Source organism: Alosa sapidissima, chromosome 18, assembly GCF_018492685.1.
Source record: "Alosa sapidissima isolate fAloSap1 chromosome 18, fAloSap1.pri, whole genome shotgun sequence".
NCBI classification, from domain to species: Eukaryota; Metazoa; Chordata; class Actinopteri; order Clupeiformes; family Clupeidae; genus Alosa; species Alosa sapidissima.
In genome coordinates this window covers 11,183,329-11,197,501 of record NC_055974.1, presented here as the reverse complement: position 1 = coordinate 11,197,501, position 14,173 = coordinate 11,183,329, and the positions used below count along the sequence as shown (strand labels likewise).

Here is a 14,173-nt window from a genome sequence, read left to right as displayed (position 1 = left end):
TTAAATAAGTAAATAACATTCACTAGTATCTGAATAAAACAGACGCACACATATGCACTTTACAAGAAAAGCACATAGTTCATCTGTAATGGGCAGTTCAACACTCCGGCTCTTTGAGGATATTGTATTAAACTTGAACAAACCTGTCACTGTTTCAGCAGCCAGTGTTTGTACATCTGACGGAGGAGTGGAATCCTTTGGAGTGTCAGCCTCAACTACTGGGTTCTCGACCTCCTCGGGTTCGGACACCGGCTCCAGTGCACTGACTGGACATTCTGAATCGCTGTTGGAGGGAGGAAGCTGCTGGCTCGCAATTCCGTTGGTTTGCGCGGAAGACGGGGACGGCAGCAGAAGGACGCTGGGCTTTTTGGGCACGGGCGGGGGCACCTTGGGCCGCCGCTTATCTAGCTCAGCTAAGCACGAGATTGTCATGTGGCTGGGAAGGGTCTTGCTCCTGTCCTCTTTCTCAGGGCTACTGGGGGAAGGTGGACCCTCCTCCTCCTCAATGGGGATGCCGTGCTCCAGATCTAGCTCAGGCAATAGAGCCGGGAGATAGGACTGGGACTGGTGCTCCTGGTTTGCGCTGGGCAACGGGCTTACGGGGGACTGAGGTGGCCTCTTGGGTTTGGGCTTCCTGACCACCATGTAGATGTTCCCCACGGGCATGGGCCGGTCCACTGGAGACGCTGGAGGGGACTCGGGCGCCAACGGGGAGGACGAGGGGGATTTGAACATCAGGTTGATCGGGCGTTTGGGCAGTGGCGGTTTCATCGCCACGGGGGGTTTGGGCGGTTTGGGGTCAGGAGTGCAGGGGGGACTAAGGTCACGCCCTTGCTCCTCCTCGATGATGTCTGAGGCTCCGTCGGGGCTGTCATCGAGCTCCGAGCGGCTAACGGAGCGTAGTCGAATGTTGCGTAACTCCGTCTGGGTGACCACGGGCAGCGTGGACTGACTCGGGCTCAGTTTGCCTGGCTTGCTGGCCGCGGAGGTGTCCGAGTGACGGCGGCCAGCTTTGGGTTTGGGCTTGACGGACGACAGGTCCAGCTGGGCGCTGGGCAGCTCAAAGGACAGACGAGACCGAGCGGTCTTTTCTCGTGGCGAGGTGGCTGGGAGCGAGGACTTCCTCTCTGGGATTTTGGGACGCATCTTGCAGCCCATGAAAGAGGGCCCCGTATTGAGAGCGGACGGCATCGTTGGAGTCGGAGTCTCAGACTGACTCGAGTAGCCACTGGACGGGGACATGAGCCCAGGGGGCTTAAACGGCGAAACTTTCACCTCAGCTTCGATGGAGAGTTGGGATGGGGACGTCGCACGGGACGTGGAGTGGGAATCAAGTGACTCGGAGCTGCCTTGTACCTTCATGCACTCTATGACTGTAGTGCCCGTTGCTGTGCTGGAACCGGACAGCGAGTGGTATGCGTCGTTGTTGGCCTTCCACTCGTTTAGAGGCCAGTGTGCGGGCAGTACCAGCTCCCGTTCCTGCTCCGGGATGCCCTCGCGCGGAGAGGCGTCCGGTTCAGAATAGCCCCGCGCAGGGTCGAGCTCCACGTCCGGCTTCATCTTGACCGCCATGAGGAACTCCGGGTGGAAGGACTCCTGGAGATGGTGCTCCCTGGGGATGTGGAGGCTCTTGGGCCGGCCGTCGCGGAAATGGCTCTCCCTGCCTCCGGCGGCGGCGGCGTCGCTCAGGTTCTTCATCAGGGAAACGCTGCGCACGGGTGGGGGCGGTTTCTTTTTGGGCTTCTTCAGGGAGATGCTACGGGAGCGTGTCCGCAAACGCCCATCGGGGACCAGGTCTGGGGCCATAGTCACGGACATGTTGTCCGTGCTCGCGCTGTCCTCTGAGCTGCCGCTGGGGTAGTGGAGGGCGTAGGTCTCTCCTTCATGGGCTGTTGGACCTGCCACCTGTGCTGGATAGTACATATTGTCTGCTGAGCAGAAGGATCCGGAATCTGTCGGTGTAGACAGGGAGCGCTCTCGAAACTTGAAAGCGTTCGAGCGCATTGACCTTTTGTCCTGGTCGACGTGTCCGTAGCCGTTTCCTGGAACGACCGCGACCGCCCCCTCCGTCTCGTGCCGTCTCGCCAGGCCGTGGCAGCCCGAGTGCCCCCGCTGATGTGCGGAGGGCTCGTTGATGGAGGCGAAGGAACTGGAATGAGAACTCGAGCTCGCGGACAGGCCTGAGTAGGTCTGGGAGGGACATGGCAATCCTCCTCCTCCACCTCCACCTCCACCTACTCCCCCAATGCTACCTGTTTTGGAAGGGGACTGCTTGGCCATAGAGCCAGGTGCTAGGGCATAGTTATAGGAGTCGCTCCAGGCTGGGGAGAAGGTGGAGCCCTTGGGTCCGTTCCAGGAGGTGCTGGGGCACATGAGGGTGGCCTGGTCCATCATGCCAGGGGGTGCCTTGGGGGAAGGGGGCACACTGTGCTCCAGGTCACTCTGGGTCTTCCTCAGGGCCAGCTGGTGCTCCTCTGAGACCTCCGTGCTGGGCTGCAGGGACCGTGGCTGGGAGGAATCCGGAGAGCAGGCACCCTGGATCAGGTCAACACCCAGAATCTTGCCATCACCTGTAATCCCACATGTAATACATGAATATAGCAGCTCATTTCACCAAAGGACACATTTGAAAATAGACAACAACAGAGAAAGCCTTCTTGTATGCCTTGCAAAGTAAGCTTGGAGACTCCATACTGTCACACCTCCTTTGGATCAGGAGGCAATATTTATATAAAAAAAACCTCTCAATTGAGCCAGATTTACTGTAGATACATTTAGACATCTAAAGAACCACATAAAGGCCTCTTCAGTTTAAACAATACACAACACCTCTTTACTTCTGTTGTCACGATGTGACCCTGAATGAGTTCTGCAATGAGGTCTACAGTATATCCATCCACGTAATCCATGGAAGGCCAGACAAACAAGTCCCTAAGGATGATGATCTTGTCTACATGTATAATATATATAAGTTCAAGGTCTGGGCATGAAAAGAAAGAGCTTTTTTAAGTTACCAGAGGTATTATAGAATGGCTGCTGTTTGATGTATATGGTTGAACAAAAAGATCAGAATTTTCAAGATGTGGTCTGAATTGGTTTGGCAAATGATCGGTTTTTAGCTTACTAGATGCATACCTCAGTAAATGATGAAACTACTTAGACCGCAGTAAATATAAAGATATTCTGCAGGTGTTTGAAGAGTAGACAGTTGCTACACAGTATTCAATAGACTGTAACCATCCACACTGGAGGTACCTCAAGGGAAATGTAACACCCTTTTGCTTGTTTTTTATTGTCGTTTCGTTCACCCTGCCAATGCTAGCACATCTGTCATGCTTTCGTGTTAAGATTCTGAGAATACGCCCAAAGAGGCTTGTCACATCAGACTGTGTGCCAGTTTCATTCATGAAAAATTCCCTCGCTCTCTCTCTCTCTTTTTTTCCCCTCATGCCTGTCAGTCCTCTGACCAAGAAGGGGGAAGAACTGGAAGTTGCCATGGCAACAGCTACCTGTTCGTTATTGTTGGCATGCTTGGTACAGAGTGGCACCTCTCAGGGAATCAGCCCCCATATTTTAGTTAATGTTTTGCATGTTATTTGGACTGTTCAAAGTTGAACAGAAGACACAAATGTAACAAAACTGAAGTGAACAGAGTGAATATCGGAAGACTGTGACGATGAAGATGCTTATTAATGGGTTTCAAAGAAACTAACAGTAAGGACAATTGTGTATGTGTGGACTAGAACTAATCCTGAAAAGAAAGAAGTGTCTTTATTTTGCGTCACCTGATACATCGATGGGCACAAGCTGTGTGGGAGTGTTGCGGCCCAGGCGCCAGCGGGGTTTCTCAGCCACGGGGGGACCCAGCGAGGCACTCCAGCCCAGCAGGGGGTGCTCTGACCCACAGGTGGGATCTCGGGCATGAAACCCTAACGCCTCCGCCTCATCCTCACTGACCTGCTTATTCGCTGGCTGGTGGAGCAGACACACACACGCACACACATGCACGAACACACACACACACACACACACACACACAGTTATCAGTTATAGGCTTCATCATCATAATACTACTAATAACTCAACATAACACTACTGAACATACAGCAACAATGCAAATAGGTGCACCTTAGATTCAAATGGTAATTCAGCTGTTTTTAACAACACACCGTTTGCAGAGTTAAAACACACTGTAGCTGATTTGATGTTTGCTTGTGATGTGAGAACTTGGGTGAAAGAATAAACAAAAGGTTAGAAAATATGAATTAACAATGTGAAAATGTTGTCCCAAGTCTTTCCTGCAAGACTCATGGCAAGTTCCATTGATAAGGTGGAGAAAGAAAAAAATAAGAAAGTTACCAGGAAGATGAACTCCGGCCTCTTGTTGCTGAGTGCGCCAGGAGATCGGCTGAGCGTTGTAGAGGTGTCCTCGGAGCTTTGAGAGGAGGGGTGGCGGAACGTCTGTCCAGTCACTCTGTTGTCATATAGCTGCTCCTCAAAGTCTGCCCAACCCACAAAACACAACAATGCATTTGATGAACAACAACAACCCACAAAACGCAACAATGCATTTGATGAACAACAAGAGCCTCTGTGAGAGCAATGCAAACACGACTGTAGCTTTGATCTGCTCTCTTTCACTGTCTGTCTCTTTCTCCTTCTCTCACTCCCTCTCTGTGGGACGTACCCTGAGGTCCTGGCAAACACTGTTATTGCTATTCCCATTCCAGAGCAGCTCTTTCTAAACCCCCATCCCACACCCTGCAGCCATTCCCCAGACCCCCACACTTATCCCCTCCTTTTACCCCTCCCATTCTGAAACTGGCCCCTCCTCTCAATCCCACATACCCCATTCTCCCACTCTCCCACCAAGCCGTAGTTCTATAGGGTGGGGGGTGGGGTGGGGTGTGGTGGGGGAGACTTGCTCTATGGCAAAACAAGGATGTCTCCCTCCCAGACTTGGGTTGCTTAGCAATGGTGAGCGTTCTGAAGGGGAAAAAAAGTGGAATGCTACTTGAGTTAACAATAGCCTCAAGCAGAGTCTCCAGGTTGCCCAGAGGGGGCAGGCTATACACATTGTTTTCCTTTTCACCGAGCTCCTGCGGTATGGGGGACGGAGTTTTTTTAGAATGTTCACAGCTGGTGGGTTATAGATTAGAAGAGGATGATGCACAATCCCTCCGTGACCTTCCTCCATATCCGCCTTCAAAACTGATCTCAACACTCACCTCTTCAGGGGCTTCTCTAGATATTCAACCAATGGTGCCTTAATGATGTCAAACAAGCAGTTGTCCCCTATATTGTCACAGTGTTGTATGTGTCTGTTGTCTGAGTATTTCAATATCTTGCCTCTATATACGCTTGCCTTCTACAATATACACTGATTAATAATCATTTTAGTTGTTTTATAAGTAAATTCAAAAACTCAATTTCTTTTGAATTGAGTAAGCATTACCTGCCAGAATTAGAAGTATGTTTTGAAACTGACAAATACTTCATTTCATATAGCAATCAGACTCTTAAAAGACAAAAATATGATAAAAAGACTGTTGGTGTTATAAGTGCTCCTACAGAATGTTGGTCTATTAGTTTGCCTCTTTGGAGGGGCAACAGCTGTTTTGCAAGACATAGCATCTCTCCTCACCCCAAGGCAAGACATTCCACACCAGGCCCCCCATAATCCACTTTTAATGGGTCCATCTGCACCATTCATAGGTAACTTTCTCCTCTATCTAAAAACAGTTTGCTTCCAAAAATACCTATTATACACAACTGTTAACATAGTACACAAACATGTCTCTAAACTGCACTGAAGAGAAAACAAAATCCATCTACTGGCATCAGATGATACACTCTGTTTAACACAAAAAATGTTTTCAAACACAAAGTCAACACACAAAATATTACACCAATCTCTCAGTCAATTTCAATCCCACATATTTATTTTCTGTACAGAATTGTGAGTAGTCTGCATTTTTGAACTTACCACAGGGATGCACTAGAGGCAGAGGCAAGAGGGCAGCAGAAGACTGAGACGGGAAGTTCTGAAGGTATGCAAGGCACACCTTCCACCCTCCCCCTTCACTGTCCTCGCCTGGGCCTATCAGCTGATCACTAATTGGAGACAAACATCTCCTGTCCCAAACAACCAATCAGCGCTGCCTCTTGACCAATCAGCCAATCGTTTGTCCTGTCTAGACAGGCAGGCCTTGTCATCAGGCATGCACCCAAGTGTTCATAAATCCACCGTGCCTATGAAAACAGCAAATCCACTGAATGCATAACCAGATGAGGCTCCAAGCCCCCTTCATAGGAAAATGGGTCACTCTCTCTTGTGTCTCTGGCTAAGGAATGAGGGGAGGGGGCTGGGGGGGTACAATGCCTCTTTCTTGTCCATTGAGGTCATTTGATTGTGCTTGTTTCATCTTATTTGTCTTCCATTCCATTTTTTCCCTTCATCATTGAACATTTACAATTTGTAGCCATTCAGGGACGTGGGCTTGTAGGGCACCCATGTTCTTTTGTTTACTGGCAGGTCAGGTTATCTGGCTACGCTTAGAGAATGAGTTAACCTGAATGAATTCTTGACCAGGTCCATTTGGACAGCCCCATGCTTCAATGGTCTGCAGAGCCCAAGGCCTCTAGTGCAACACCAGGTTAGCTTAAAGCCACAGTGCCTTTTGTTAAGAGGTCATCAGAACAAGTATAACACTGGTTTTAAAATGTGCACAGACACATATGCACTGAAGGAAAGGAGAGCAGCAAAGCCGATTGTTTAGTTGCTTTGGTGGGAAACCGGGGTCTTGCATTTTGTTTCCTGTTATCTGTTATCTCTTTGTTTTCTGTTATATACAATGAAAATAGAGAAGCAAAGATATCGGGAGATGAAAATAAATTAAAAAAAAATATATAAAAATAAAAAAATGCTAAAACTTAAAAAGAAACTTAAAATCAAACAAACAAATCAAAATTTTAGACATGGTAGAGGCATATCTAACTCTTTTCACTACAAATGGACATGCACATACATTCACACTTCCTTATGGCATGTTCCAGATGCTAATTATGGTTTACAGGTTGGTTGCTTTCACTCAAAGGTTTTACACCAGCTGTCAGACAGGTTGGGACCAACATCTGAGACCCTCAAATATACTGTATGCATGGAAAAATATTAAGTAACCATTTTCTACAGATAGGAACAGATTACCAGACAATTTCTTGTACATCAGGTCTAGAGTATTAGTATTTAATATAAATAAAATGCAATATTAAAGAAAACACAACCTCTAAGATCAGAAAAAGACTAAAGTTGCACTTAAACGTAAGAACCTTAAAACCCAAATAAATATATATATATGAAATGTTTATACTAAATCTATGTTAATGGATGGCAACTATTAACAAAAACAAATTTATTCCCTAAATAAATTGTTCTTCACTGATGAAGAGTAACAGGAGATGAGGAATTTGCAGATATACACAAAGCATACTCGGCTACTGGTCTGAATCCGGCGGACACATAGACCACCTACAGTATAACTGAGTGGCATCTCCATAACAGTACACACTGTTCATGCTGATCGCCAAGGGCTTGTGGATGGCTGTACATTATGTAGTACACAGTATGTGTAGCTATCGATACATACAGTACAAAACAGCCAACACATCCAAAAATAAACACAAACACTAGAACACAAACACAAGCTGGGCACAGTATCTCATTCTGTATGCATCAGTCAACATCATCAATCAATCAGCAGTGTAGAACACAAGCAAACCGGAAGGGAAGGGATAGAGAAGGAGCAGGCAACGGCAAAGAGACCAGCAGGAGGACAGAGGAGGGAAGAGGAGAATTACAGTCTCTGCATGCACACACACACACACACTCACACACACACACACACTTACAGACACACACACACACACACACACACACACACTGGGCATCTGCATCGATGCATTCATTTGATCGCATAGAGAGAGGCAGAGCAGTAGAGGAGGAGAGGAGAGGAGTCTGGGTGTCTTCCGCAAATCACAATAAATCTAATAGATCACAGGCAAGGGTAAGCACGAGGGTGAATGAGTCAGAGAGAGGGATGGAGAGAGAGAGAGGGAGAGAGAGAGAGGGGAAAAGAGAGGTGGTGACAGATCATGGATTAAAAACAGAGTAAAATCCACTGGAAGGGGAGGAGTACAAACACGACTTCTCACAGGCAAGATGCAGCATGGGAGGGGACACGCATGCATACACAGACATAGCACATATCAACAACACACACACACACACACACACAGACACAGACACACACACTCACTGAGCCACTGCTCTGTACAAGGAGGATAAGGAGACACACCAAGCTAGAGAAAATCTGCTTTCCCTCCCCAGCGATACCCTGAGCACCACTAGCTGTCACCGTCCCCATCCGAACGGTTCCATTTCCCCGGGCAGCCTCCCTTACCTTGCAGCAGGCTCTGCAGGTTGAGCTGAGCTTCCTGATGCAGCTCCTGCACACACTCCGGCCTACTCCACGAGCCGAACACATTCACATGCTGTTGCCATGACGATTGGAAGTGGGCCGTTCGCTTGCTCTCCGAGTCCAAGTTGGTGTTGGCTGGTAGGAAGGAAGAGAGAGGCATAGAGGGAGGAGAGAGGGAGGAGAGAGGGAGGAGAGAGGGAGGAGATGGAGAGATGCAAAAAAGGAGAGAATGGGAGAGAACAAGATAAATGGAGTGAGCAGGGAGGGAAATACATCGTACGCAAATAGAAATGGATGACATTTACATGGTTAATATACCCAGAGATGTCAGACTGATAATGCAACGCTGTTTGAAAGCTAACGAGCAATGCCAGAGGAAGTGATTTCTAGCAAGCAAATCAAGCAGTGGCGAGACCGTAATCATTACAACAATTAATTCATTAGCGCTCTGATGTGTTTGTGTGCTTAGGCAGCAAGACAAATCAAAGCAAAAATTCAGTTGGCTCTGTAGATGCAGTAAACATTCTAAAAGGTAGTAGTAAATTCAAGTAGTATGAATTTGCTTTTTGTTTTTCCATCATCACATGAATGATTGTTTTTCTCTTAAGAGGGCTGTGTGTAATTTTGTCTTAAGTATGGGCTCATAGACATGGCGAGGGGTTCGGAGCCAGAGTCACAATTACAGTGTTCCACTAATACTCCTGTGGAGAGAACAGCAGTCATGAGAATTCATCACTCCCGCTGTTTCTAAAAAAAAAAAAATCAGGCTTACACTTATTCACAAAAATTAAAAAAGAGTCCAAGTTCTAAGTCCCTATTTCTGATTGAAAAACAGATAGAATGACAGAGGTGCAACACAGTGACGTTATGTTATATTGGTGCCAATGCTAGGGACTACAGTATGATCCCTTAGGAGAGCTTTTAAATAAAATTTAAAATAAAAAAGCAACGAAAAGGTTTGAAAACAAAAATGACGAATCTCTACCATGCCCATATGCCTCCATTACTTGTAGGCACAAACAATTTCACCAAGTCGAAGAGCAGAGGACAGAAGGACAGAAGAGAGTGAGACGGGGAAGTGAAAGTGGAGAGAGGGATGAGGAAAAAGAGTGAGAGAGAGCAGAAGAACAGACTGTTCATAGCCCCATGGTGTTCGCTGTGTACATTTAATCACAAGTTCAGCAGCAGTTCTCCAAAGAGGAATTAATATGCTTGCTTGCTGTTACATAACCCAAATGATTTAAGGGGACTGAAATAGTGAAAGGGCTGAGATAAAAGGGCGACCATCAGGCAGTGCTTAGCACACAGAGTGAGGAGGACGACCATCCGAGAAAGACATCATGGAGTAGTCTGTCACTACATAATAAATTACATTTGTTAAGATGGACTAGCACTAATGAAGAATTCTTGTCAGGTTAATGATTATTGGACCTCAACATATACTTGGCTCCCTAGAAGGGTTTATGTTCAGATACAAGCACATTACACTTCATGAAGAATATAGACAACATAGTTATATTAAAGGAAGTAATTTCTCACAAACTCAAACTAGACTTAACTGCATCATCTACAACTAGACCCAAGGTTGTTATTAAACCAGAGTGTCCCTTTGATTGAACTATTAAGAACATATTTTGTCTTATTTATTATGCTCATATGTGTTTTGTATTTTGGGTGAAAATATAAAGAACCATAGTCTGTAGATTTGGCAGCTGTACAAGGTGTGAAGCAGTGGGGAGTTACGTTCTATGTTTTTAAGACCTGTTTTAGTGTGAGTGACTTAATAAGCAGGGGTGTAGTGGTCAAATAAGAGGTGGGTAAACTATGAATTCTATTATCACAGTAAGGTGGACTGCATCATGCGGTATCAATTTTTTTAAAAAGGCATTCAGAACATGTTTGATGATGGTGTAAGTTATTGTCTAATGTTTATAACAATACCAGTGGTATTAAATGGTTCCTAGAGTGTTGATGAGTGTACATATTGTAAATGTGGATAATACAGTGATATATTTGAATGGTAAAAGTTGCATTTGGTAAATAAACTCTTTTGAGAGGTGGATAAACTCTAATAAGAGGTGGATAAACTGTATTTCTGAAATTTCAGAGGTGGATAAACTGTGTTTACTTGCATTTAGCCTCTACTACAACCCTGCTAATAACAGATATATTCTTGGGCAACATTTATCATTGTGAAAAAGACAAAACTGAAGACACTGACTTCTTCTCTAGAACACCAGGAGTCAATTTTAGCGAGGTGTTAACCAACACCAAGTTGGTTGCAAGTTTCCTATTCCAATCAAGATGACTAGTGTTATTTTTCCTGTGCTAAAATAAGCAAACTTCACACTTTACCACCAGTATGAGATATTTCACGACAGTGCATACACACACACCACCAAAGGCGGCCACTGCACACACACACACACCATATATTTTCGGTTAGTTGGTAGATTCAGCTGTGAATCCTTACAGCTCTCAGTGGTGGTATGCAGCATTCTTTCTGTTAATCAAAATGCAAAAAGTTATGCACGCACATGTCCACTACCTCTTAGCACAGGCAAATAGAGTCTAGCCAAGAAGACCATTGTCTATTATGCCAAAACCTTTGTCTGGTGTCAGTGACATATCTAATTAGTCAAATATATACTGCTGGCTTGATGAATTACTTCATCAAGACAATCACATGACAATCTTGTAACTTCCACGGCGTAATTATGCATTGGAGAGGCGATGCAAAAATGTAGAATCTTAGATTAGTGACTAGTAGTGTCTAGAGCAAGTCAAGATTTAACCATGTAGGCTTTGTTGGATTTAATTTGTTCATGTCTCTAACCTCTAGGCCCACAGATGGTGGAATAACAAAGACTCGAATGAGCAGATGGGAGAAGAGATTCCAAGAGTTGCACCAATAGACAAAAATCAACAGAGGAAACAACAAGATAGAGAATATAGGGTTAATCCTTTAAGGTAGTAATGGATTAAAGAAAACAAGTACTGTGTCACAGCTTTGTTTTATTTAACCAGACTTACACCTTCTCTGGAGTCCACCATAGTGTAAGAGGGAATGACGACCGAATCATCAAAAACATCAGCAAAGGACAAGGCTTGAAAGATGATCAAATGACTTAAAAGTACAGAGTGAGATTCTAGTGGTTGTTGATACTTCTGCTCAACAGCCAATAATTTTTCTGTGTGATGAAATGTGCTGATTGGCCGGAATAGAATACGGTTTGGTCTCAGCCACTGAGTTTGTCTCTCATTTACAGAGCCGGGACAGTGTCCAGAACACCAGACCAGCTGATCATGTACACAGAACAGATAGAGAACTGCTTTCTGTTTCTGGAGCTGTTTTTTTTTTTACTGTTTTTTATCATAAGTAGAGGATACAATTCCTGGACTGCTTCTTTGAAAAATGTGTAAACTTTCCATTCTGCAAGTTATTCTAAAAAGAAAAATCAGGTATAGGCATAGCTTTGTTGAAATGACTTTGTAATTCTAGACCACACAAAGTTATCTCCAGACTGAACTTTCTCCATGTAGCAGAAAAATCCTCTCTGGCCCAGTGGCTGGTGAAGCACAATATTTATTACAACTGACAGCAGGTATTACAAGTGCGCGACGCAATGCATTACAATTGACAATAAGTGCACTACACCTGTCTCCCTGTAGCAGTTATTAAACAAGCAGATGATCAGGTAGCAGGCAATGCTCCAGTGAGTTGACTTTGACAATGATGGAATGATTGATTGCAGACAGAAATGGAGCACGTCTGCTGTTACAAGTTTTGTGTTTAACAGTCACAAGCTGGCTTTCCATTTTGCTCATTCTTATTTGAATATTCAAATATGCATTTAAAAATTGAATGGAAACACACAGCTACTATGTGTTCAAAATCCATGACCAAAAGATGAAGTCACTGTCCCTACATCTGTATGTTAAGGCATTCAGTCGGCAACATCAGGACATTAAAGCCCACAGTATCGGGCGAGTAGCAAAGTACTAACCAGCCCTCTCTGTTTCTCTCCCTGTTTTGCTGTGTTACTCTGTCATGGAAAGTGAGTTTGGTGTTTGCACACAGAGAAGAAATCAGAGATGGCCTTTTTCCTTTAGTCCCACTCATGACTGGGAGGAAACTGGCAGAAGCAATAACCCTCAGAATGGAGTAGCTGTGATGGGCATCAGAACGTTCCCTCTCCCTCCCCTGAACCTTGTAGTGGCGTGGATCTGACTGGGACGCACGCACGCACACACACACACACACACACACACACACACACAGACACAGAGACAGATACAGACACAGACACACAGACACAGACACAGACACAGACACACACACACACACTCATAGAAGGATTTGGGGTGGGGCCCACGAACCATTCTGTTGAAGGGGTTGCAGGGTACATATGTGTTGGGGTGCTATTCTGATCAGTGAGAGCCAAGCTGCAACACAATGTTGAAAGCAACAATCAGAATGCACCCTCTGAAATACAAGCAGTATCTTTTTTTTTACCAAAATATGCAAAGATTTGAAGAGACAACAGACAATGAACGTTTTAATACATGTTTTAATACAGTGTAACACAAAACTTCATTTGGTTTTAAATAGAGCTTTTTTGTTTGTTTTTCCACATTACTGACAACGCTACAATGATTGTATAGTCTGTCGCTACTGAGACTCTGTACAGAGCACTAAGTTACTCTCACACTGCGCTACCGCTGAAGCATGCTTCCTCAGCATAGCTGCAGCCTAGAGCTGGAAAATATTATCAGGCCAGTTAGGCCATACTAGGCTGGAGAAGGACCAGGGATGATGAGATCTCATAGTTATGGCAGTAATAGGAGACTTTTATTCTGTTTCTCTTGTCTCCATGGATACGCCATCCACAGTGGTTATATCTCTCATGGGTCAACACGAGCACAGATGCAGAAACCACAGGCACGGGCTAAACTTTGAAAACTTTTAATTGAGACAGCAAAGAGGTGTCAGAAAGAGCTCTCTCAAAAGACATGGAAACACAAACACAACTCAACTGAAAGCACTGCAGTCAACTGAACACTCAACTTGAAGAGTTCCAAAATGCATCCATCAGGTCAGAGACAGATCAAGTAACAGCAACAAAGTATTCACAAGGCATAAGCCATGAAGAACTTCGCTCAGTATATTCAGTTGGTGCAGCTGATTCACAGGGAGACTTTTTTCAGAGATTTTCTAATGAGACACAGCACTCAAAGAATCCTCCATAGAAATGCATGGGGTTAGTTTGTAACACCAATATGGCAGTAGTCTACACATATCCCCCCTTCCTGTAATGTAAGTAACCCTTACGTATGCCTCCCCATTTGCTTCAATAGGAAAATAGCTGCCTGATAACTGCCCAAAGTGCGTTACCAAGATAGCCGCAGAGTGGGGGAGACTTGCCTATAAGGACTTTGCTTTGTTCTCCTGGGGGGACATAAAGGTAGAGCATGCTGAGCCTGACAGTACGTACTGTAGGATTTAGTGCCTTCTAGAGATGAGGCTGCAGATTGCACCCAACTGAACACCTCTCCCATTCATACCTGCCCATCTGACAGAGACACACAGATATTCATAATTTCCCACGTGTCATGTACTTGAGACTAAACGTCACACATCTTGTAATAGCTCATGATTTACACTCAGTACCATAGAATAACTAGAGGTGCACTCG

The 14,173-nt window shown here is 45.2% G+C and overlaps 1 protein-coding gene across 5 annotated transcripts in view; it reads right to left on the bottom strand.

Annotated features, from left to right (window-relative positions):
- The window catches only part of nhsl2 (NHS-like 2), a 56,617-nt gene that overhangs the window by 4,692 nt on the left and 37,752 nt on the right, over positions 1-14,173 (bottom strand). For all 5 annotated transcript variants that reach the window (XM_042069096.1, XM_042069095.1, XM_042069097.1 and 2 more), the window contains exons 2-5: positions 8,460-8,612; positions 4,360-4,502; positions 3,786-3,972; positions 144-2,570 (exon numbers count right to left, since the gene is read on the bottom strand). In XM_042069096.1, the coding sequence (XP_041925030.1) occupies positions 144-2,570; positions 3,786-3,972; positions 4,360-4,502; positions 8,460-8,612 (2,910 nt within the window). The remainder of the gene's footprint in view (positions 1-143; positions 2,571-3,785; positions 3,973-4,359; positions 4,503-8,459; positions 8,613-14,173) is intronic.